General features: G+C 40.2%; 1 protein-coding gene across 21 annotated transcripts in view; it reads right to left on the reverse strand.

Moving 5' to 3' along the window:
• Positions 1 to 22,341, reverse strand: part of LOC123638275 (putative ankyrin repeat domain-containing protein 19) — a 77,340-nt gene that overhangs the window by 39,387 nt on the left and 15,612 nt on the right. For 10 of the 21 annotated variants that reach the window (XM_045551775.1, XM_045551785.1, XM_045551787.1 and 7 more), the window contains 4 exons: positions 20,208 to 20,307; positions 20,048 to 20,106; positions 10,855 to 10,910; positions 6,283 to 7,117 (listed from right to left, as the gene is read on the reverse strand). In XM_045551775.1, the coding sequence (XP_045407731.1) occupies positions 6,283 to 6,557 (275 nt within the window). In that variant the 5' untranslated portion in view covers positions 6,558 to 7,117; positions 10,855 to 10,910; positions 20,048 to 20,106; positions 20,208 to 20,307. Of the gene's footprint in view, positions 1 to 6,282; positions 7,118 to 9,179; positions 9,298 to 10,854; positions 10,911 to 20,047; positions 20,107 to 20,207; positions 20,308 to 22,145; positions 22,238 to 22,341 lie in introns of those variants that run through there. The other 11 variants (XM_045551777.1, XM_045551773.1, XM_045551788.1 and 8 more) reach the window with 8 other exon arrangements.

The following is a 22,341-nucleotide window of genomic DNA, read 5'->3' on the forward strand; positions in this document are numbered from 1 at the left end:
ACATTAATCAAAGAGCAGCCTACTGGAATAGAACCGGCTTGGCCTTTGGATTCAGTTCAACTTGGGTTTGAATCCTACTTTAAAGGTTGTCACTTACTAGCTGTCACTTAGGGAAATTGAAGCACAGAAAGGCTATCAATAAAATGGGGACCAAAATAGCAGCTATCTCACAAGACACCAGCGCGATGCTAAAATAAGAAACTATACAAAGTATTTAGAACTGTTCCTAGTGCAAATAGCAACCCAATGATTGTTAGATATTATCATTTTTACTATTACTGCTACTTAACAAAGACAACACTTGAATTAAGTAAAATGATACAATTGTACCAACTTTGTGGTTTATTTTAAGAATCAGAGATAACACTGTAGTTCAAAGATTCTAAGATAGTCATTTTCTCACATTTCAACATTTCTGATATCGGGATGCTACTTGTCATTCATGATTTATTTAAAACACATTGGGCAGCATTTTCAACCTTCTCTAATTGATAAGAAAAATAATGCGGCATCACACGATCCATGATGTCTCACTTTAAGGGAAATATGGTATATACAGCAGGTCTATGGCAGTTCTAATCATATGATAGGCATTTAAATAAATTTTACTTCTTAACAATACTATGGAAAAAGAAGGCTGAAAGAACAACAAAACTTTTTTAAAACAAAGTAGTTCTTTTTTTTTGTCTTTGATAAGGTCACTTATTTCAACTGCTGAATACTTAAGAGCATATGGAAGTGTTTGACCTTGGAAATTCATATGTGCAGGACTGTTCTTCCTTTGGGCTTCTATTTGCTGCTGACAGTTGTAGCTTAGGTGTGATCACTTATCATCCCTTTTACTTCAGGATATTAGGAGGGTACAAACATTTTGGTTACATTTTATGACTTTGCCTCACCCAAGCGAGGATCAGAGGCATGCCCTTCTCCTCTACAATGCTCACCACTCCATTAGTTGTGAGTTTAATCCCCCAACCCCCTAATCCCTGGAGAAGTAGTTCTTACTTTGATTTTCAAAAACTCTTAACATAAAGAAAAGTCAGGATTCAAACGAATGGGCATGGCTCATTTTTTTCAATATTTAGATTTACAGAATATATGCAAATTAAATATGTCCAGTGTTAACATTAGCATTTAATACTGTTACAAATTTTAAAAGGGCAATTAAATGTCATCTTTTATAATTTTCTACCTTCAAAATTCTTTTGTTTGAAGGGAGGGAGGAAAAGCTTTGATTGAGATTAAATCCTAATCCTCCAATTTTAAATCTCTCAACTTGCTCAGGATGGGCAGATGAACGGGTAGTTTTTAAGGGTGGCTGGGTCCTTAGAGACAGTAGAATATGCTTGATACATAACAGGTATTCAGGTTATGTTTGATCATAGGTGGTTGAAAGAATGGATAAATTAAGTTGAAGAGTTCAACAGTTTGAAATAAAACTCTTAGAAAGTAAAGCACTACTTTAGCAACAAGAATGACCATTTTTATATGCTACTTTTTTCATGTTCTTAAGGGTACAACTAAAATAAAAGGATTCATCTATAATTGCTTGCATATATATAATAAAAACATCTGTATATGATCACATGTATACACAATGAAAATTTACAAGCAGAGATGAAAAGACTCCCTTTACATCTGAAGAGGCTAGAAGTTGGCAGAAGATTCCAATGCACAAAAAATAAAAAATAAATAGAAAGTAAGAAATTATTTCTATCTGCACAAGATTCATATTTCTGTGCTTTTTCATGCCTTTTTGTAATCCATGAGGTAAACTAGGGCCAGAGTTAATATTTTCTGTTAATAACTGAGAAAACTCAAATGTTCACTGACTTGCCTAAGATCACAGAATGATTAAGTGACAGAAACATCATTCAGACCTAGAACTTTATATTTTTAGTCCGTTCTCATTCTTATTATACTTTGGATCAAAGAGTTTGTTGCTTGAAGGGACATAGATCAGAGTTTCCAGCCTAGCTTGAGTATTTACATTGGTTAGGTCATTTAACCTCTCATCGTCTATTTCCTTCTCTCTAAAATGAGGATACCTCTGCTTACCTTAGAGTGCTGTGAGAATAAGATAATACATGAAAAGCACTTAGGGTCTCTGACACATAAGCTTTTTAAGGTATAATAGATAGTAGATTATCATATATTGAGAACTGTGAGAATGGTTCATACTTTAAAAGGTGTTTTTCTTTCAATTTCTTATGTCAGCTTTTTTCCTCTCAAGCTGTATGTTTATTCATATCTGATTGGATAGTCTTTCATCCATTGTAAATTTATTATGGATATCATGCCTCTTAGGAAGGCTTTATTGAGCTATTCACACAGGTGGAGAAATCAAGGGCAAAGTGAAGTGATTTGCTCAAGGTCACAGATTTAGTTAGTAAAAGAATCAAATCCCAGTATTTCAGTATCTGGGTTTTTGTTTAATTTTTTAAAAATTAAGTTATAATTCGTACACCACAGAAATCATCCTTTTAAAATGTACAAGTCAGTGGTATTTAGTATATTGACCAGGTTGTACAGTTATCACCACTAATTACAGAAGACTTTTTATCATGCCATAAAGAAATTCCTTACCCATTAGCAATCACTATCCCTTACACCTAGCATACAATACTTCTGGGCTTTGAGACACCCACCTTTTTTGAGATCATAAAGGAATTCATGTTTGTTTTTCTAGTACCTGTATTTTTGATTTTTTTCTACATCTGTTTGAAGTTTATCTTGATATGCAAAGTGAGGAACACATCCAATTTTATCTCTATCCACAGGCTATCCAGTGTTGTAACACACCATTTACTAAAAGTCCTTTTCCCATTATGTGAATTTCACTTCAATAAACGAATAGTCCTTTTTCTCCCTGATTAAAATGACATCTTTGTCATATACTGAATTTCCAAATAGATTTTGGCCTATTTACGGAATTTCTTTTTCCATTGGCCTTTTTATTCGTGTGCTACTCCACACTTGGTAAAGGTAGCTTCTCCATCACTCTTTTTTAGGATTTTCCTGGCTCCTCTTATTTGTTTATTCTCACAAATAAACTTTCTAATTGACTAGTACTGTGAAAAAACCCTGCTAGTATTTTTGAGATTACATTAAGTATATAAATTAATTTAGAAATAAACTTTTTTATGATGTTGAGTGTTCCTTGAAGAAATGTGGTACCTTTTAATTTGTATGAATCCCTTTTGAAGAAAAAATATTTCAGACCACCAGTATTGGCATAAATTATATTTCCTAAGCACCTGTAATACTTTTGTCATTTCCACTCGTCAATTTTTGTACATTACTAGTTGGCATTGCATTTTTTCATAGTCATGTCACAGTTATCTCTGGTAATTTTATGAAAATATTTTTGTGTTTCCCCAATAAAATATTACAGCTCCTGGAGTGCAAGGACCTTTGTTTATATTTCTTTGTGCCTTCTATAGCAGCACAGTTAAATAGATGTTTTTATGAAATTTAATTTAATGGATATGTGGCATACAACATTCACTCAAAATGAGATCTTGAAGTTTTTCCAGTTAAGTCCAGCCTGCACTGATCTTCTATTTCTGTCCTTTTGTGGCACCCATCATTTATACCAGGGATCAGCAAACTTTTTCTATAAAGGGCCACATAGTATTTTAGGCTTTGTGTTCCACTGTAATCTCTGTTGCAGCTACTTAACTCTGCTGTTGTAGGGTGAAAGCAGCCACAGACAATATGTAAATGAATGTGACTGCATTCCAACAACACCTTATTTGTAGACACTGAAATTTGAATTTCATATAATTTTCATGTCATTAAATAGTCTCCCCCCCTTTTTAAAAATGTAAAAATCATTATCAGCTCATGGGCCATAAAAAAAAAAATAGATGATGGGCTGGATTTGCCCACAGACCATAGTTTGCCAACTTAGTATTAGTTCTGTACTTCTACGGTCTTGTAGAAGAAAGAAGATAGATTTGAAAACCAGCAAACTAGGATTCTTTTCCTGGCTTCACTACTTACCACTTAACTGGTATGAGCTTCACTTTTTTCTCTTAAAATGTGGGTAATCCTAGCTTCACAGAGTTTTTGTGAAAATGAGATGGTGTATGTGTGGAATTATTTAAATTGTAAATGGGAACTTACTTACTGTAGTTCATTAACTCTAAGATACTGTTTCATTTTTAAAATGATAGCGTCTTGATGCTGTTACCTGGACAGATAACAAATCCTAATTTGGTCTTCATTGCCTGTACATGAGTAAACACCAAAACCAGAATCAAAATTTGCAAAATGTGTAGGTGTTGGTAACTTGGAAGAAAATCTTGGCGACATAAGTGGACCACTCTTGTAACTGCTAAAAACTGAATGGTCGTGAGGAGGCCTGGGTGTTCAATCAGATGAGTTAAGCAATCTCCCTAAAGTCAGAGTCAAAAGTAAGATAGCGCTACAGAATTGCAAAGCCAGCATATGAGCTGATGTTTGGTTTTAAGAAATGCTCTATCACCAGTGTTCTTGTGAGGCACAGAGAATGATTCAGAAAAGAGTAGGAATCTAAATATGAAGCAATTGCTTAGCAATTCCTTAAGTATTTTATTCTGCTTTCATTTTCCTTTTTATATATACCCAGAAGTGATATATAACAAACATCCTGGAAGTATAAAAGAGCTCTTTGATATAAAAATTAAATGAATTCATTTTTATATGAAAATGTATGGTAAATTCTAAGCGAAAAAGTAAAAAAAAAATCCATTATATGGGTTCTTCATAATACACTGCTATTTTTAACAGTGTGGAGAAAAACAAATTGCATGTATACCTAATTATTTCCTAAGAATATTTTTGTACAATGGAATGACACACTTTGTGGGTAGGAAACAGTATCTTGTTCCTCTCTTAAATCCAAAGCCTTCTCTTAGAAAGGACACTAAATATTTTCTCCTATGTGGACAAGTCACTTGTAGGTCTGTAATAAAGTACTGTGCCCAATTTTAAATTAGAGTTCAGGTTTTCTCTTGCTGATTTGAAAGAATTCACTGTAAAATAAACATACATTTTTTTCATCTGATATACACATATGTGTGTGTATGTGTGTGGCAAATATGGTGCAAGTATGTTGTCTTTTAGTTGTTAACTTTTTTTCTGATATACAGGGGGTTTAAATTTTTTTTCCACTAAATCAACCTTCAGAATGCTTGCTCGTGAGTTCCTTTTCAGGAAAGTCTCCACCAACATGGAAATGTATCAGAATGAATAGGCATTTGTGTTCTCTTCTAATATATTTCTCATTTCCTCTTTTCAAAATTCGTGATCTTTATCCCATCAAGAACTTATTTTTGTGACATAAAAATCTATCTAGGGTTCTCCAAACAGGTAACAGACATTTCATTTATCAATGATTCATCTTTGTCTTCTAATACAAAACGTCACCATCATCAAGTTCTAAATACTTGTATATATTTTTGGGTGTTTCTGGACTTTCTAGTCTGTTCCCTTCATTTATCTATCTCTTCAGCTGTTAGTAAATCATTAACCTATGGAAATTCATGGCATCTTTTCACATCCAGAGGGCCAGGGTTTGCTCACTCCATTCCAAAATTTCCTTCACATTATCACAATAGTAAAAGACAGACACCATGTGTCACTCAAACATTTTAAAACCTTCATATATTTATTTGCTTTATGTAGAATTGATATAAAAAGAGTTCACACTTTCACAAAAAACGAGTTTTCCTCTTCAAGAACACAGAATCATCTCCTCACATCAAAGTTTCCCTCCAAGTTCCCTTGGTAAAGAACACATATACACAGCTGTACCTCCATATGAAATGGATATTGGATTTTCTGTGAAAATTTTTTTGCCCAGAAGTCAATATAGTATGGGAATTATTTCTCTCCTTAAGCACCTTTCAATAACGCATGTAACATGTTCTAAAACGTGTACGTTAAAAATAAAATGCTATATATACTTAATTTCGTTTGTTAAATCACTTTAAAATTGTTAATAAAGACCTCTAGAAGGGGAATGATGAGTGCATTAGAAAGCAGCTAAAGTTCTGTTTTTCTGTTGCTACTCATAAAGACGACCTGGTGGGGGGGACCCCTCCAAGGAGTCCACCTCCCAGGCGGTGTGGGGCCTGTGGGGGGAGGAGAGCCCAGCCCCGTGGGGGACAGGAGGGCCGGGAGGCCAAGTCCAGGAAAGAGTGTTTCCCCCACACCCTCCCGGCCCCGGCCCCACCCCTGGCCCCGGCCCCGGCACCCATCCCACAGCCCCCTGTCCCAGCTGGTGATTCCCATTACCTGCGGTACCAATCTCTGCTGTCCAACCATGATGGATCTTCCCTCAGGATGTTCTCAACTTTAGATGCCTCCTCAAAGCAAACAGCACAGTGGAACTCGGTTAGCTCTCTCGCATCGATCTCATAACAGGTCTCCGTGTAGGCCTTCTCAGGAATCTCGTCCCTGTGGGCCACCACAGCCTTCCACAGGCTGCCCTTGGAGGGCGACTTGCCGCTGCCCTTGGAGGGCGACTTTCCCTCGCCCTCCTTCCTCAAGGAGGTAAAGAACTTCTTCATGGTGCCGGTTGTGGGCTTCCAGACACCTCACCTACTCCTCTCCCCCCCCACCCCCCAGCCCAATCCAACTCAGAGAACACGGTCTGGACACAAGCTCCAAGAAAGCTTGTTTCTGACACAAAGTGAAGTGACAGGCAGAAGAGAGCCGAGCCCAGCCGAGCCGAGCCAACCTGAGCCGTTAGACACAAGTGCGCATGCGCACCTCGGAACACCGTCCCTGCGCATGCGCACCTCGGAACACCGTCCGTGCGCATGCCCGCCAATGCTAACGGACAAAACCGTTTTACCCGCGCGAAGCGGGATCCGGTTGCCCAGCTCCGCGGCCCTCGCAGTGTGGGTCTGGATGCTACAGCTCAGACGCCTGCGCAAGCTGGGGAGGCTCGCCATGGGCTGCCTCAGGGTCCCTACAGATGTTCTGCAACTAGGGTATGCCATTAAGGCTCCTTGTACAGGGTATGGAGGGGGGTTCAAACCTGCAAATGGAGATCTACTATAGGTAGATTTCAAACCTCCATCTGGAAGTCTGTAACCCAGATTATAAGTTTTTTTCTGGACACAGCCTGCAATAAAAAAAAAATTTTTTTTTAAGTATTATGTACCAGGCACTGTAGTAGTAACTTGACATCAGTAAGACAATACCTTTTAAAAAAAAACTCTATCCAAGGTTCCTTAACATGGTCTATGACAAATACAATGCAAACTAGCACAAGCAGCAAACATCATTTGAATAAATGATCATACAAAATAAACAAATGTAAACTCTGTAATGATGTCTATAAAACAGAAAGAAAGAAAAACTTTGAATAAGCCATTTCAGAATGAGAGCTTATAAAATAAACTTAAATAGAAAGAGTTTTGGAGGCAAAACACTACCTGACTTTAAAATATACTACAAAGCTATAGTAACCAAAATAGCGTGGTACTGGCATAGAAAGACACACAGACCAATGGAACATAACAGAGACCCCAGAAATAAATCCACATGTTTACAGTCAACTGGTTTTCAACAAAGGTACCTCTAATATTCAGTGGGGAAACGATGGTCTCATCAACAAATGGTGCTGGGAAAACTGGATATCCATGTGCATAAGAATGAAACCAGCACCCTATCCTATCTCTCACTATATACAAAAATCAACTCAAATTAGGCTAAAGATTTAAATGTGAGACCCTGAACTAAGAAACTACTTAAAAAAAAAAAAAAAAAAACCACAGAGGAAATGCTTCAAGATATTGGTATGGAGCAGGCTTCTGGGCAGAGGTTTTATGGAGAACACCTCATAAGCACAGGCAATAAAAGCAAAAATATACAAATGGAATTATATCACACTAAAAAGCTTTGCCACAGCAAAGGAAACAGCGAACAGAGTAAAGAGACAACTGGATGGGCCCAGTGGCTCATGCCTGTAGTCCCAGCACTTCGGACGCTGAGGAAGGAGGATCACTTGGGCCCAGGAGTTCGAGGCTGCAGTGAGCTATGATAGCACCACTGTAATCCAGCCTGGGTGACAGAGTGAGACCCTGTCTTAAAAACAAAAAAAAAGAGAGAGAGAAAGAAGGGGAGAGAGAGAGAGACAACCAGCAGAATGGGAGAAAATACAGCAAACCATTCAATAAGGGATTAATATCTAATATTTTAAATATACATGGAACTCAACAGCAAAAAAGCAAATAATCCAATTAAAAATGGGCACATGAACCAAACAGACATCTCTCAAAAGACAACACAGAAATGACCAATAGGTATATAAAAAAATGCTCAACATTACTAATCAGGGAAATGCAAATCAAAATCATAAGGAACTTTCATCTCACCCCAGTTATGATGGCTATTATCAAAAATACAAGAAATAAATGCTGGTGAGCATTGAGTTCTTTGTAGATTCTAATTATTGGTCCTTTATCAGATGTATAGCATGCAAATATTTTCTCCCATTCTGTAGGTTGTCTATTGGCTGTTGATTGTTTCCCTGGCTGTGCAGAAGCTTTTTAATTTAATCACATCCCATTTATTTATCTTTGTTGTTGCTGTGATTGCCTTTGGGGTCTTCTTTATAAATTCTTCACCTAGGGCGATATCTATATGAGTTTTTCCAACCTCTTCTTCTAGAATTCTTATAGTTTCACGCCTTAGGTGAACTAATATCTTTTGTAACAACCTGGATGGAACTGGAAACCATCCTCCTAAGGGAAGTATTGCAAGAATGGAAAAACAAACACCACAAGTACCCACTATTAAATAGGAACTAAATGATCAACACTCATGTGATATATGCAGTAAAATTCAATGGAAATCAAGCAGGTGAGAGCGGGGAAGAACAGATGGGCTAAGTCACACCTAATGTGTTCAGTGCACATTATTTGGGTGATGGACACACCTATAACTTTGACTCAAACTGTACAAAAGTAATTCATGTAACCAAAATGCTTGTATCCCCATAATATTCTGAAATTTAAAACAAAGTCTACTGACTGAAACATTGATCACATCCATAACACAAAGCATCTAGACTGGCATTTGACCAAACAACAGGGCATCATAGCCTGGCCACACTGACACATAAAACTGACCATCCCATTCCCCCTTTGGAAAACAACCAAGCCCCTGGGACCTGTGCATACCTTTTGTGACTCTGTTGCCACTTGACAGTGTTAACAGCACCATTCTCAAACACCCCTTGTCCTTTGGTTTCTGAGACCTTGTACAAACCCAGAGGTTCCCCCGCCTCTGTCTCCTCCCAAGACTTTGTATTCATTCTTCTACCATTTCTGCCAAGGCACACAGGTGAGCGAGGCTTGAGAAGTATGTGGGCAACAGGCTCTGGCTGCAGACCGGTAAATCAGCCATCACCACACCAGGAACCGCACACCCTCAGAGATGAGCATGGCACCACGCCAGCCTCGAGAGGCAGCTGCCTAAGCATGGCCCAGGGTGGGCAGAGGTGGGAGGAAGACCTTGCACGAGGAGCTGGAGCTGGGCGTGGAGGCACATTTAGGGGCTCACTTGGGGGAGAACTGGGTGAAAAGTGTTTCCTACAAAAGCAAGAATATCAGGGAGAGGAGAAGTGACAGTGTGTCATGGCACATTCTAGAAAACTCTAATAGTAAAGAGGAGGCTTCGGTACAGGGTAAGTAAGGTCAGGGCAGAAGATGAGGCTGAAAGAGTACAGCCTGGAGTGCCTCGCTAAGCGGGAGCTGTCATGGTATCCAGCAGGGTGAGTGGGCGAGATGTTGGCGTGGACCAAGAACCACAAGCAGCCAAATTATTGTTACTGGGAAAAGGAGAAGAGCTAGGAGACGGCAGGGGAAGAGGCACAGTTGTGGCATTTCCCCCCACAGAATTAGGGAAGATGTAGGCTAGATCCTATAGGAGATTTCACTGGGAGACGCCACAAAACATCGGCAGGGAGAGAGTCAAATGTAAAATTCTGAGTTGCAGGAGCAGGCGGTGATGCCACAGCTCTGCAGGGGAGGGTCTGAACTGGGACAGGGCAGGGAAGCAGAGGACAGGAGTCAGTTGTGGACACACTCACCTGAGGTGTGTGTTAGCACCTACTGGCCTCAGGAAGCCATCTGTGCCAAGAAGAGACAGGAACACAGGAAAGTAAAGAGAAAGCCAGACACCTCCCAGATGACTAACCAGAAACGGGGGCTGGGCAAGCAGCCAAAGAAAGAGGAGAAGCCAAGGAAAAAGAGATCATTTAAACAAAGTCAAATGCTACAAGGAGGTGAGCCTGGGCAACAACTGAAGAAAAAACCAAAAAGGCCCTGGGTTCAGACCTTGGGAGGCAGCTAGCAAATTGCAGGGGCTTTAGGGTGAATGGGAAGTCAAAGAAAAAAAACAAAAGGTCAAGCAAGCCACGTGGAAATCCTTGCTAAGACCTGGGGATACAGGGAACAGAAACAGCAGCTGCTGAATGGGAGGAGCCGCTAAGGGCTGTGTTGAACAGCTGCAGGAGCATCCAAGTGAGCTGAAGTTAAGGACCCGCAGGGGAGGAAGACGCAACAGCCAGCCACTCACTACGCTTATGGGGCAGAGACAAAGGGTGCCTCTGGTCCCTTTGTCACCACGGGTAAAACACTCAGAATATACTTTCCTTCTGAGTCACCCTGTAGTTATCCATGGTCTCCAACAAATGCCCCTGAAAGCAGCCTGTGAGAGCCTGAACCTTGGAGAGAAGCGGCCTTGCTCTCTCCTTGTCATGGGAAGCAGCCAGGGGCTGGAGGGATGCACAGAGGGAGGGTGGCTCACACGGTCTGCGCGGCTGTGCAGGTGCAGAAGCCAGAGTTCACCTACCGCCTGAAGACGAAACGGATCCTCAGAGGACAGACGGTCAGGGTGCAGAGGAACACCTGCGAAGACCAATGAGGCACACAGGGTAAAAGAGTCTGCGGGGGTGGGTATGGGGCTCCCCACCAGTGAAAAAGGAAGGGAGCCTTGGGCCACAGCTGGGGACAGGCCCAGAAGTGTGGCAGTCTCCAGGGTTGGAGCAAGGTGGAACGAGGGAGCAGATCATCTCTTCCTCCCCCAAGGGCTGACTGTCAGCCCCTCCTTCTCTCCACATTGCCCCAAAATTCCTGCTTCCTGCCACTGCCCAGGCCAGGGCAGCTCACACGCCGCTGGGCATGGCACTGCTCAGCCCGCTTTCACACTGGTCTGTGTAACCGCCGGACTCACATCAGTCTCCCCGGCTTCAGATTGCCACCCCTTGGGGGCAGGGGCAACATCACCTTGAATCCTCAGCACCAAGCACAGCACCTGGCACACAGTAGGTGCTTGGGAAGGATACGCTGAGTACGACAGTGTTCAATGGAGACTCACTGATATTTTCAAAGAGATGTTTCCCAATATCTCAAACTCATGGTTTTTGAAACTTACATCAACCTATCCTCTATATCAGCTCTTTGAATCTTACACCTGCCACACTCTCAGAGCTGTCCTCTTTTTCATTCCTGGTACCACTACTCTCATCGAAGCCTTTATTGTGGCAATAATCTACCTTAGTATATTGAATTCCACCTTCATGCTGCCACCAGATTAATCTCCCCAAACCACTGTGTTCATTTTATTGTTCCCAACTAAAGGTCTTCAGTGGCTTGTTCTCACCTACAGAGTAAAATCCTTCTAATCAAGCTAGTGAAGGCATCTTAGTTTGGGCCCAGCCAAATTTAATTCCTGCTAAATACTCCATAATATTATGGCCTCACACAACTTCTGCATTTTTCTGCCCCTGTTCCTATATTCATGTTCGTCCCTTTTCCATAATCCTAGAAAACCCCTCATCCTTCAGACTCTATTTCAAATGGTACCTCTCTTCCAAGAAGCCATCTCTGATCTCCCCAAAAATATGTCTCTTTCCTTCTCACAACTCCTTTACCCATGCTCAGTTTACAGCTCATTTACAGCACTTGCCACGTAAAGCTTTGGTTTACAGTTACCTGGATGTCTTGTCCTCTCTAGACCAAGTTCCTAACAGCTAAGATCATGTCTTACCCATCCTGGCATCCTCCACAAAAGCCAACTCAAAGGTCTGTAGAGGAAAGTGCTCAAATGTATGCTCACTAGTCACTGGAAGTCATATATATTCTTCAGATTTACTTCAGTGAGGACAGTCAATGCAATGGCACTGAGATCCTGAAAACACCAACTCGCCAGAAACTGTGAGCCCTGAACTGGATATACCTAAGTGGAATGAAGTTAGTTAACCTCATTCTTTTTTTTATCTTAAACAAAAAGTGCTCTTACACTTTAATAAAGCCTACAATAAGGTACTAAAACATAGCTCATTAAAAAAATTCTAAAGAAAACAGATGACAAAAGTGGAGTTATAAATATTTGTTTCAGGCAAATTAAACTATAAATTAAACTACATGATGTAACTAAGATCACATAATGAATAAACTGTGAAGTCGACAGTCTTTAATTTCACTTGTCCGATCACGAAGGGATAAGATCATGATGACTTTGTAGATGATCTTAAATTATGTAGGTTTCATTTTTCTAAAATAAATTTAAACACTCAACTGTATATGCAGTTTCATGCACTCAAGCTTCACTAGAGCATTTATTTAGTAATTATCACATGACAAATATTTCTCCTCTGCTAAAGGTGACAATTTTGTTAAAGTGCTGGAGAAACTAGAATGTTTCCAGATCAAATGAGACCTCCCAGTAACTTTATTTTCAAAACATCAACACCATTTCCACCTGAACTATTTTCATCATTTTCAAATTAAATTTCTCCTTCCAAGAGATGAAGACATTTTTCAAAAAATCAATTTTACTTTTAAAATCGTAAGAAAGCGAGACCACTCCAAGTTGCTGAACATCCTGAACTTTTTACTATCGGACCAAATTTTAATACTAAAGGTTAACTTTTATGAACAAATGGATAATAACACAATTACAAACTACCAACATGCTATATTCTATTCCAGCTCTGCAGTTCCCAGGGATTCTGTTTGGAGTGGAGCAAATTGAATGAGCACAGAGCCCCAAAGGACAGCTTGTGTGGCTGAGCCAACAGCAAACTTGCTTTTTATCTTCCTCTTTGGGCATTCAGACTGGTGGAAAAGGAGAATGGGAATTAGTCAAGGCTGACCTGCCCATCTCTTGGTCCTTCAGAACCCAGTGAGCCAATAGGAATGTCATTTCTTTTTGTTGGCTATGGCACTAACTCAGAAATTCCATGAAGTCGCATCTTACATTAAAGGCCGCTGAGAGCTCAAGTCAGTGCCCCAGGTGGAAACTGCCTGGCATCAACATTATCCCCCCCAAAACTCTTAAAAGACGTGCCACGTTGGAGATATATATGCCATCTATTGACAGTCTAACACAGCAAGTGGTTTTTCCTCGGGTGTTGGAGAAAAGACAGTTCTTGGTTAGGGCATCAGATAAAGTGGCTGGCCTGGCTTCAGGTGCCACACTGTTGTTGTTAATAACCAGATTGGCATTCAGCCTAATTAGATGCTCATAAACAAGAGGTAGGTAGGAGCTGATATCAACTGAGGGAACAGATGCTCCCATCCTATCCAAACCCCCAGGGCACATGCCCACGGAGAATAGCACACAGAATCTCCATGTGATTTCAGTTATTTCTCCATGTTTTCTGTGTGCAGCACATATAACTTAATTCAGGCATGGCAGACATTACTAGTTACCTACCCAAGACCTATTCTCCCCTGCTTCGGTATTAACAGAACCCCACTTTTAGTGGGTGTGGTGACACACTCAGTCAAATTCTCACCTCCCTACATTCCTTTGCAACTAGGGTGAGCCATGTGACCCAGTTCCGGCCAATAAAATACAGGCAAAAATCTATGGGTTTGGGCTTCCAAGAGAAGTGGTTCCAATTTAAAAAGAGGGAGGTGCTGGCACATGTATTTTTCCTTTTACTTTTACTCAATCCCTTCCTCCTGCCTGGTGTGGAAGAGAGAACTAGAGGTAGAGCAGCCATTCTGCGACTACACAATCCCGTCCCACAAAGGATAGCAAAACAGAAAGCTCAGAGAACTCCAGTCCCTGCTGCCGCACCACCAGCCTGGATACCTCACTCTGAGATGCTTCTCACAGGGGAGAAATAAAACCCCTTATCTGGTTTAGCTGCTGGAGTCCAACTTCTGTTACGTGTGACCAAACGTAACATGTACATTAATTCGCAGTTGATCCAATTCTCCATTAGAACTGGGATTTATTCCAATATTTTTAGTCCAGATTAGTCTTTTCTTCATAACCTCTTTTAGTCTTATTTTGATTTGGAGATTTATTATTCTTGTTTCCTCAAAAGAAAATAGTATCTTTTTCCAATAATGTAAATAACTCAAGATATGTGTGCAATGGTATTCACTACAGGTTTTTCTGTTTTGTTTTTTGTTTTTTTTGAGACAGACTCTTGGTCTGCTGCCCTGGGTAGAGTGCAGTGGCATCATGGTTTACTGAAACTCACTTCTGGACTCAAGTGATCCCCTTGCCTCAGCCCCCCGAGTAGCTGGGACTACAGGCCCGTGCCATGACAACAGGCTAATTTTTGTATTTTAAGTAGAGATGGGGTCTCGCTCTTGCTCAGGCTGGTCTTGAACTCCTGACCTCAAGCCATCCTCCTGCCTCGGCCTCCCAGAGTGCTAGGATTACAGGCATAAGCCACCACACCCAGCCAAGGATGGGCTTTTTACACTACCAATTTTATTTCTTTATTGGTTACTCTTCTTAAGTAACTTCTGGTAATGCATATTCATCTAGAAAGTTATGCATTTCATCTAAGTTTTCAAATTTATTGACATCTTGCTGTCCTTCATATATGCTTATGACTTTTAATATCTCTATGAATATGTTATTTCTACATTTCATTACAAATTCCAGTCGTGCCTTTGATATTATTATTTTTCCTTGCTTTCTATTTTATTTCAGATTTAAAGATTACTACCTTTTTAGTTGTTGTGGACTTGCACCATTGCTTTTTTTTCTACTTTGTCAATCATGTCTTAATTTTTGCCCCATGCTTGCCCTTATACATTAGAATAATCAGCTTATCAAGTTTCAAAAAAAAATCAAACCCTGCCAGGCCTTTGAAAGTGGTGGATTGAATTGCTTTATTAATTTAGGGATAATTGACACCTTTATGTTATTGAGTCTCCTTATCCACTGGTCCTGATTTTACTGATAATGCATTTACGGTTTCTCTATCAAGCAGAACACTAGCTTTTGGGCTGATATTTCTCATATTACAGAATAACTAGTTACTACCTTATTAGGTTTTATAAAAATTCAAAAGCAGATGCAAAATATCTCTCAAATGCTTTTTGAAATTTATAAAGATAATCATAACGATTTTTCTCCCTAGATCTATGATAATTAACATATTAACAGATTACCTAATATCAAACTATCTTTGCATTCCTGGAATAAATCTCACTTGGTTATGACATCCTATTCCTTTCATAAGCCCCTAAATTCTGTTTGCCAATTTTTTTTGTTTTGTTTTGTTTTTTTAGAATTTTGGCTTATTTTAAGTCAGATTTTCCTGTACTTCTTTGTGTAATTTTTGTTGGATTTGGGTATTGTAATGCTAGATTCATTAAAAAATAGGGCATTTTTATTCTTCTGTGTGCTGGAATGGTTTCAACAGCACCCAAATTATCCTTCTTTTAAGGATGACCAGAGCTCCTCTGAGCTGCTGGGTGGTTCAGGAAAGCACAACTTTGGCAACTTTCTCTATCTCTTTTACGAACATTTGTCTGTTAAGGTTTCTCATCTATTCGGGAGTCCGTTTTGTTAAACTGTATTTTCCTGGAAAATCTTCCAGTTACTCCAGGTTCTCATCAAAACGTGGATGTGCACAGACACCTGACAGGTAACCTGTTAAATGAGCTACAGTTTCTGCTTGATCCACGCATTCCTCCCACCCTGAGTCTTCCCTCTCTAACTGGCAACACCATCCATCTCACTGCCAAAGACAGAAACCTAGGAGACATCCTTAAGTCTCCTTCCTTTACTTATTACTTCTATCTATCAGTGATTTATTAATTCTAGCTCTAAAATGTATCTGGAATCTCTCCATCTCTTACCTTCTCTACTGCTACTCTCCTGCTTAGAGCCACCATCTTGGACTCCAAAAGCCTTCCAGCTGGGTTCACCTCTTCTATTCTTCACTCCTCAAACCAATTCTCAACACAGAAGCTAGAATAATTTTCTTAAAACATTAATCAGATTGTATTGCCCTCACCCAAAATGCCTTTGCTTAAAACTCATGTACATTCTCCCTCATCCTTAGTGTAAAATTCAAACTCCTCGACATGGTCAATGAGGCCATACCTCATTGAGAGACTACTATGCTCCCAACTTCAAGTAACTGTCCCCCTCACATTCTCTGTTTCTCAAAGATGTCAACTTCTCCCCCAACCAATCCCACTGCTTTAAACTGTCCCCAAGTCTCAGTCCTTCTTCTCCTTGAGACTTCCTCTTAAGTGTCACTTCATCAGAGAGACCTTTGATAACCACCCTATTCTTAAGGTGACACTTCACACCATCGCTCTCTGCCAAAGCACCTCGTTAGGATCCCTCAAGGCACTTACTAACCTGCAATTATTTTATCTTTTTTCTGTCTTCCTTCAAAAAATTTATTTTTTAATGGGAGCAAGAACCTGTCTCTGTGTGTTAACCATTATACAGGCTGAGCATCGCTAATCCAAAAATCTGAAATCCAAAAGGCTCCCAAATCTGAAACGTTCTGCATGCTGACTCAAAGCAAATGTTCACTGAAGCATTTTGGATTTCAGATTCTCAAATTAGTGATGCTCAATTGGTACTTATTCTGCAACTATTCCAAAATCTAAAACACTTCTAGTCTCAAGCAGTTCAGATAAGGGATACTCAACCTGCTTCTCCTGTTTAGCACAGTGCTTGATGCAGGGCAAGCACTCATTTATATAAATGCCCAGACCCAAAAGGATAGTTTCTAGGATGGGGGAGATTATGAGAGAGGAAGAAGTTCAGCTGCAGAAATGTAATATGGAAAAAGCAGTATGGTATCTTTTAGAACTTGTTTTCCTCCACCCCAATTCATCTTGACTGAACAACGCAAATCTTTATACCTACCTGAGGGATGCAATAATCAAACCAGGCTTCGGCTTTCCTTATGAAAGCTGCATTGGATTAAGCCCGGAAGAAATTGGTCCATCTCTTCTTATTATATTCACATTAGGCCATTTTAAAACAAGAACATACATCTATGTACATACATTTATCACAGAGTTATTTCACAGATCATTTATTACTTGATAATGGAAGAGGAACAATTCAGGATATCAACATCACTGACCCACAACATCTGTAGAGGTATTTCATGGCCACCATTCAGAAGCACTGAATCCCTAATTCCTTGTAGCTCTGTGCTAGGGGCCGAAATAATCTAGTGGAGGGATGTTCTTCTCATTTCTCTTTCAAAACACTTAAGGCCATCATCACTGACATGAAAACACGGTAGAAGGACAGACACTGAATACCTGTTCGACATTGACTGAGCAAATTAACCTCTCATAAGGCCCTCGCACAACAAGCATGCAGCCCAGGGCCAGGCATTCACAGGTATTCAGGGTGAGCTAAGAGAACCACCACCATCCCTCACTGGCAAAGCAAAGGGCAATTTTTTTCGGTGTTTGCCAGAAAAGAGAGCAAAGGCAAAACCCTGAACGAGGCATATTTAGAAGAGATGTTTTCTTTCAGGTATTCTAAATTCACACAGGGGCCTCTTATCAAAGGGAGATAAATACACATAATGATTAATACCTTAAAATGTTAGAAAAGACAGTTGCCTAAAATTTGACGTTTAGCCAAAATAAATGAATTCTACTGGTTTCAGAAGACTAGGGGATATAATCTTCTCCAATGTTCAATGGCTTTTTATCAGCCATTGTCAAAGTGTAGTCTGGGAACCCCCTAAGGAACCAAAGGTTCTGTGAAGTCAAAACTATTTTGGGGGCAAGGCGCAGTGGCTCACGCCTGTAATCCTAGCACTCCGGGAGGCCGAGGTGGGCGGATCCTTTGAGCTCAGGAGTTCGAGACCAGCCTGAGCAAGAGCAAGACCCCCGCCTCTACTAAAAATAGAAAGAAATTATATGGACAGCTAAAATACATATAGAAAAATTAGCCGGGCATGGTGGCGCATGCCTGACCCAGCTACACGGGAGGCTGGGGCAGGTAAATCGGTTGAGCCCAGGAGTTTGAGGTTGCTGTGAGCTAGGCTGACGCCGTGGCACTCTAGCCCCAGCAACAGAGTGAGACTCTGTCACAAAAAAAAAAAAAAAAAAGCTATTTTGGTAACAATGGTAATGGCATTAAGACATTATTTGCTTTTTTCATTTTTACTCTCTCACAAATGTACAGTGGAACGTCCCAGAGGCTACAAGACTCACAACAGATTAAGCTGAGAAGCAGATACGACAATCCAGCTATCTTCTATAAGCCAGACATTAAAGAGATTCACAAAAACAAAAAGCAATGCTTCTCTTCTCACATGTTTATTACACAAAGTCGTTATTTTTCATAAAAATGTTATTTCTATCAATCTGTAAATATATTTTTGAAATCTCAGTCTCAATTTTTACTATGGAGAATATTCACAGATATAGCCCACAGAAGCAGAAGCTCTTTGGGGATCCCGCAATAAATGTTAAATAGGTAAAGAGTTCCTGACTCCAAATTTGAGAACCATGCACAACCAACCACGGGCCTTCAATGAAGATGTTTTAAAAGGGTATCATCAGGCCAGGCGTGGTGGCTCATGCCTATAATCCTAGCACTCTGGGAGGCCAAGGTGGGAGGATCGCTCGAGGTCAGGAGTTCGAGACCAGCCTGAGCAAGAGCGAGACCCCATCTCTACTAAAAATAGAAAAAAATTAACCTGACTACTAAAAATATACAGAAAAAATTAGCCGGGCATGGCGGCGCATGTCTGTCGTTCCAGCTACTCGGGAGGCTGAGACAGAAGGATTGCTTGAGCCCAGGAGTTTGAGGTTGCTGTGAGCTAGGCTGATGCCACGGCACTCTAGCCTGGGCAACAGAGTGAGACTCTGTCTCAAAAAAAAGGGGGTATCATCACCTTTAATCATGTATAATGCCAGAGAGAGAGAGAGAAGGAGAGAGAGAAAGGATTTTGAAAATGGTCCAGACAGTCATTATTATTAATTGTGTTAACTGAAATAAATGGTAGGATGGATAAGTCAAATTTGAAGATTTTCTTTTTTTTTTTGGCTTTAAAATATATGGCATGACCAGAATTATATCCTTCCTAAAACCATCTGACTTAGATTTCTGTAAAAGCAGCTTATTCTTAACTGCAAGATAAAGACTGAGCCATGACAAATTTATAGACGGATTCCTTCTGATTATTCAAGTGGGGCGAGAACACTAGAATCTTCCCTGAGGGCAGAGATAGAGACGTAACAGCCTCCACTCTCTGTTTCCCCAGTAGAGAGGGCAATATTCCAGAGGGGCAGACACAGCAGCCTCAGGATGTACACTAATTACAACAAAGGGAACTGTGGCGGGTAAAACCATTTGTTGTTTAAAAAAATCTGTGTGTAAATATGTTGAAAATATATACAAATATAAACAAAACATACAGAATATAGCCTGTCAAAAGCACAATTTGATGTATAACTAAAAATCAACTGTTTACTCAGAAACTGAAACATTCTGCTCAAAATCTAATCATTTTAATTTTTTAAACTACTGCTTAAAAATAAACTATTGAAATCAAAAACACAGAAATTTGGATGATCCTGGTGGGCTTTTCAAAATTTCCCATTCTCCACTGGTATCACTGGCCACACTGTGTCCTCAGGGAGGGGACTCAGAAGTGGCCAAGTTTGAAAAGAAGTAGCTACTCAGCTGCTTACATGAGTTGTACCAATACCGACAGCCCATACTCTAGCTAAAGAACTACCTCATGCTTCAACTAAAATGCTTCTACAAAGAACACTTTCAAAAGTACCTCAGCACTTGCAGATCACAGAACAATTTCAGATCAGCAGACTGTTTCCCCTCGAACTCCTAAAATTGAACAAAAGATTTGTTTAAGTAGTTAGCAGTTATTTTTCTCGGGAAAAGATCTTCTCAAATCACAGAGAACATTCCAAACAGAGAGAATTTACCAGAGCGTCCTTTTCAAGGTGTTCCAGGGGCTGAATATCCTTCTCAAGATTGCTCAACCCTTGAAGAACAAAATTCTGAAACTTCTCTAGCTTATTGAATCTGACAAATGTAAAAACCAACAAACTTCATAGGACTACTTGGATGTGACAAAAGATACTCTTAATTAATCCTCTAATTATAAGATTAATTCAGATTCCTCTCCAGACATTAACTGTCTTGAAAACATGTGGGCATTTCCTGTCTCTTCTTCCCCTTCCCTGTTCACTCATTCCCGGCCTCAGAAACCTAACCACAGTCTTTCAACAGCAGCGCAAAGACAGCTGGTGTTTCAAACATTAACTCTTAGCAGAGCACAGGACAGACGACTCCATGGAAGAGGAGTGGAGGCCGACCATCCCTTCCTACCTTCCACTTGCTCCCCTTCCTCTTGCCTTACGCTGGCCTGACAGCTGTCGTCAGGTAAGGGCTAATACATTCTTTTCCCACCTCTAGGTTTTCGCTCTAAAACTCTTAACAGTTGCTATTCTGTGTCTGAGCTCCATGTACATTGCTTATTTGCTTATTGCTTGTGTTCCCCATTAGACTACATGTTCCCTGAAGACAGGAGCTCCTGGTGCTTGTCCTTACTGTGCTCTCGCGTGGAGCACAGGGCCTGGCACCCAGCGTTGCTCGGCGTGCCTTTGTTGAACCAATACATGACGGAGTGTATCCCCACCAAAGATAATGAGAATTTCTCAAATCCAAAGCCCTTCTGGGGCTTGTTTCGACTATCAAATGACATTACATGTATATAAGAATTTGAAAAGTCTTACAAATTTCTATTAAAACCATAATGCTATTATTCTACCCCAAGAAACTTTCTCCTTCACTTGAATAAACTGACTCTTCATTCCTTTCTTCCCTTCTTTATTTACAGACCATTCTTCCCAACAAGGAGCAATTTCTATACTCACCTTCCCTGTACCATTCAAATTTTGGTTTCTAGAACCTGACTCAAGAAGCGCTTCCATTGTAATGGCTCTGGATTAACTCTGATCACTATAGGAACCGTCCCTCTACCCCCTTTCACAGCACCTTGGTACATGGTCATAAGGGGTGTGTGTGTGTGTGTGTGTGTGTGTAGTGTTCCCTCTACCCCCTTTCACAGCACCTTTGTACTTCTTGCTATATGGTCATAAGGGAGTGTGTGTGTGTGTGTGTGTGTGTGTGTAGTGTTCCCTTTACCCCCTTTCACAGCACCTTTGTACTTCTTGCTATATGGTCATAAGGGGGTGTGTGTGTGTGTGTGTGTGTGTAGCATTTCCGAACTGGGGTAAAATATACATAACATAAAACTTACCCTTTTAACCACTTTTAAGTGCACAATTCAATGGCATTAGCTATATCACAGTGTTTTCCAACCATCATCAATATCCATTTCCAGAACTTTTCCATCATCCCAAAAAGAAACTCTGTCCCCATTAAACAATAACTCCCCCATCCCCCAACCTCTGGCAGCCTCTATTGTACTTTCTGTCTCTATGAATTTGACTACTTAGGTACCTCACATAAGTGGAATTATACAATATTTGTCCCTTTCTGTCTGGCTTCTTTCCTGTAACATAATGTTTTGGGGGTTCATCCATGCATTAGAATTTAATTTCTTTTAATAACAGTCCATTGTATGGATATATTAACACTATCATTTATCCAGCATTTTTTAAATATATATCCGTGCTTGCCCTGTCTTTACAATTGGATTAAAAATTCTTTAAGAATAGCATTTTAGGATCATACAGTGGTAGACCACGAAGAGACTTAAGGAGGGCATTTAAGTCACCCCCTCTTCATATAGATGAAGAACCACAAACCTAGAAGGGCTAAGTGACGTACATGAGATAAATGCTGTTGGTGAGTGATCACACATCTGTCACCTTGTTTTGAAATCTAATACTTACCTGCACAGGTATATCTGGTTTAAAAGTTTCATTATGCAATTCAGTGCTTTCTTTGCATCTTTTGAATAAAGTGGACTCCTTCTGTACCTAACCTAAACCACCACCACAACAACAAAATGATCACATTTTGGTTAAATATAAATATGTAAGTTGAGTGCGTGGTTTGTGTTAAAAAGACGCTGCCAGCACATGGTAA

The sequence above is a fragment of the Lemur catta genome, chromosome 5 (assembly GCF_020740605.2).
Source record: "Lemur catta isolate mLemCat1 chromosome 5, mLemCat1.pri, whole genome shotgun sequence".
In the NCBI taxonomy this organism is placed as follows: domain Eukaryota; kingdom Metazoa; phylum Chordata; class Mammalia; order Primates; family Lemuridae; genus Lemur; species Lemur catta.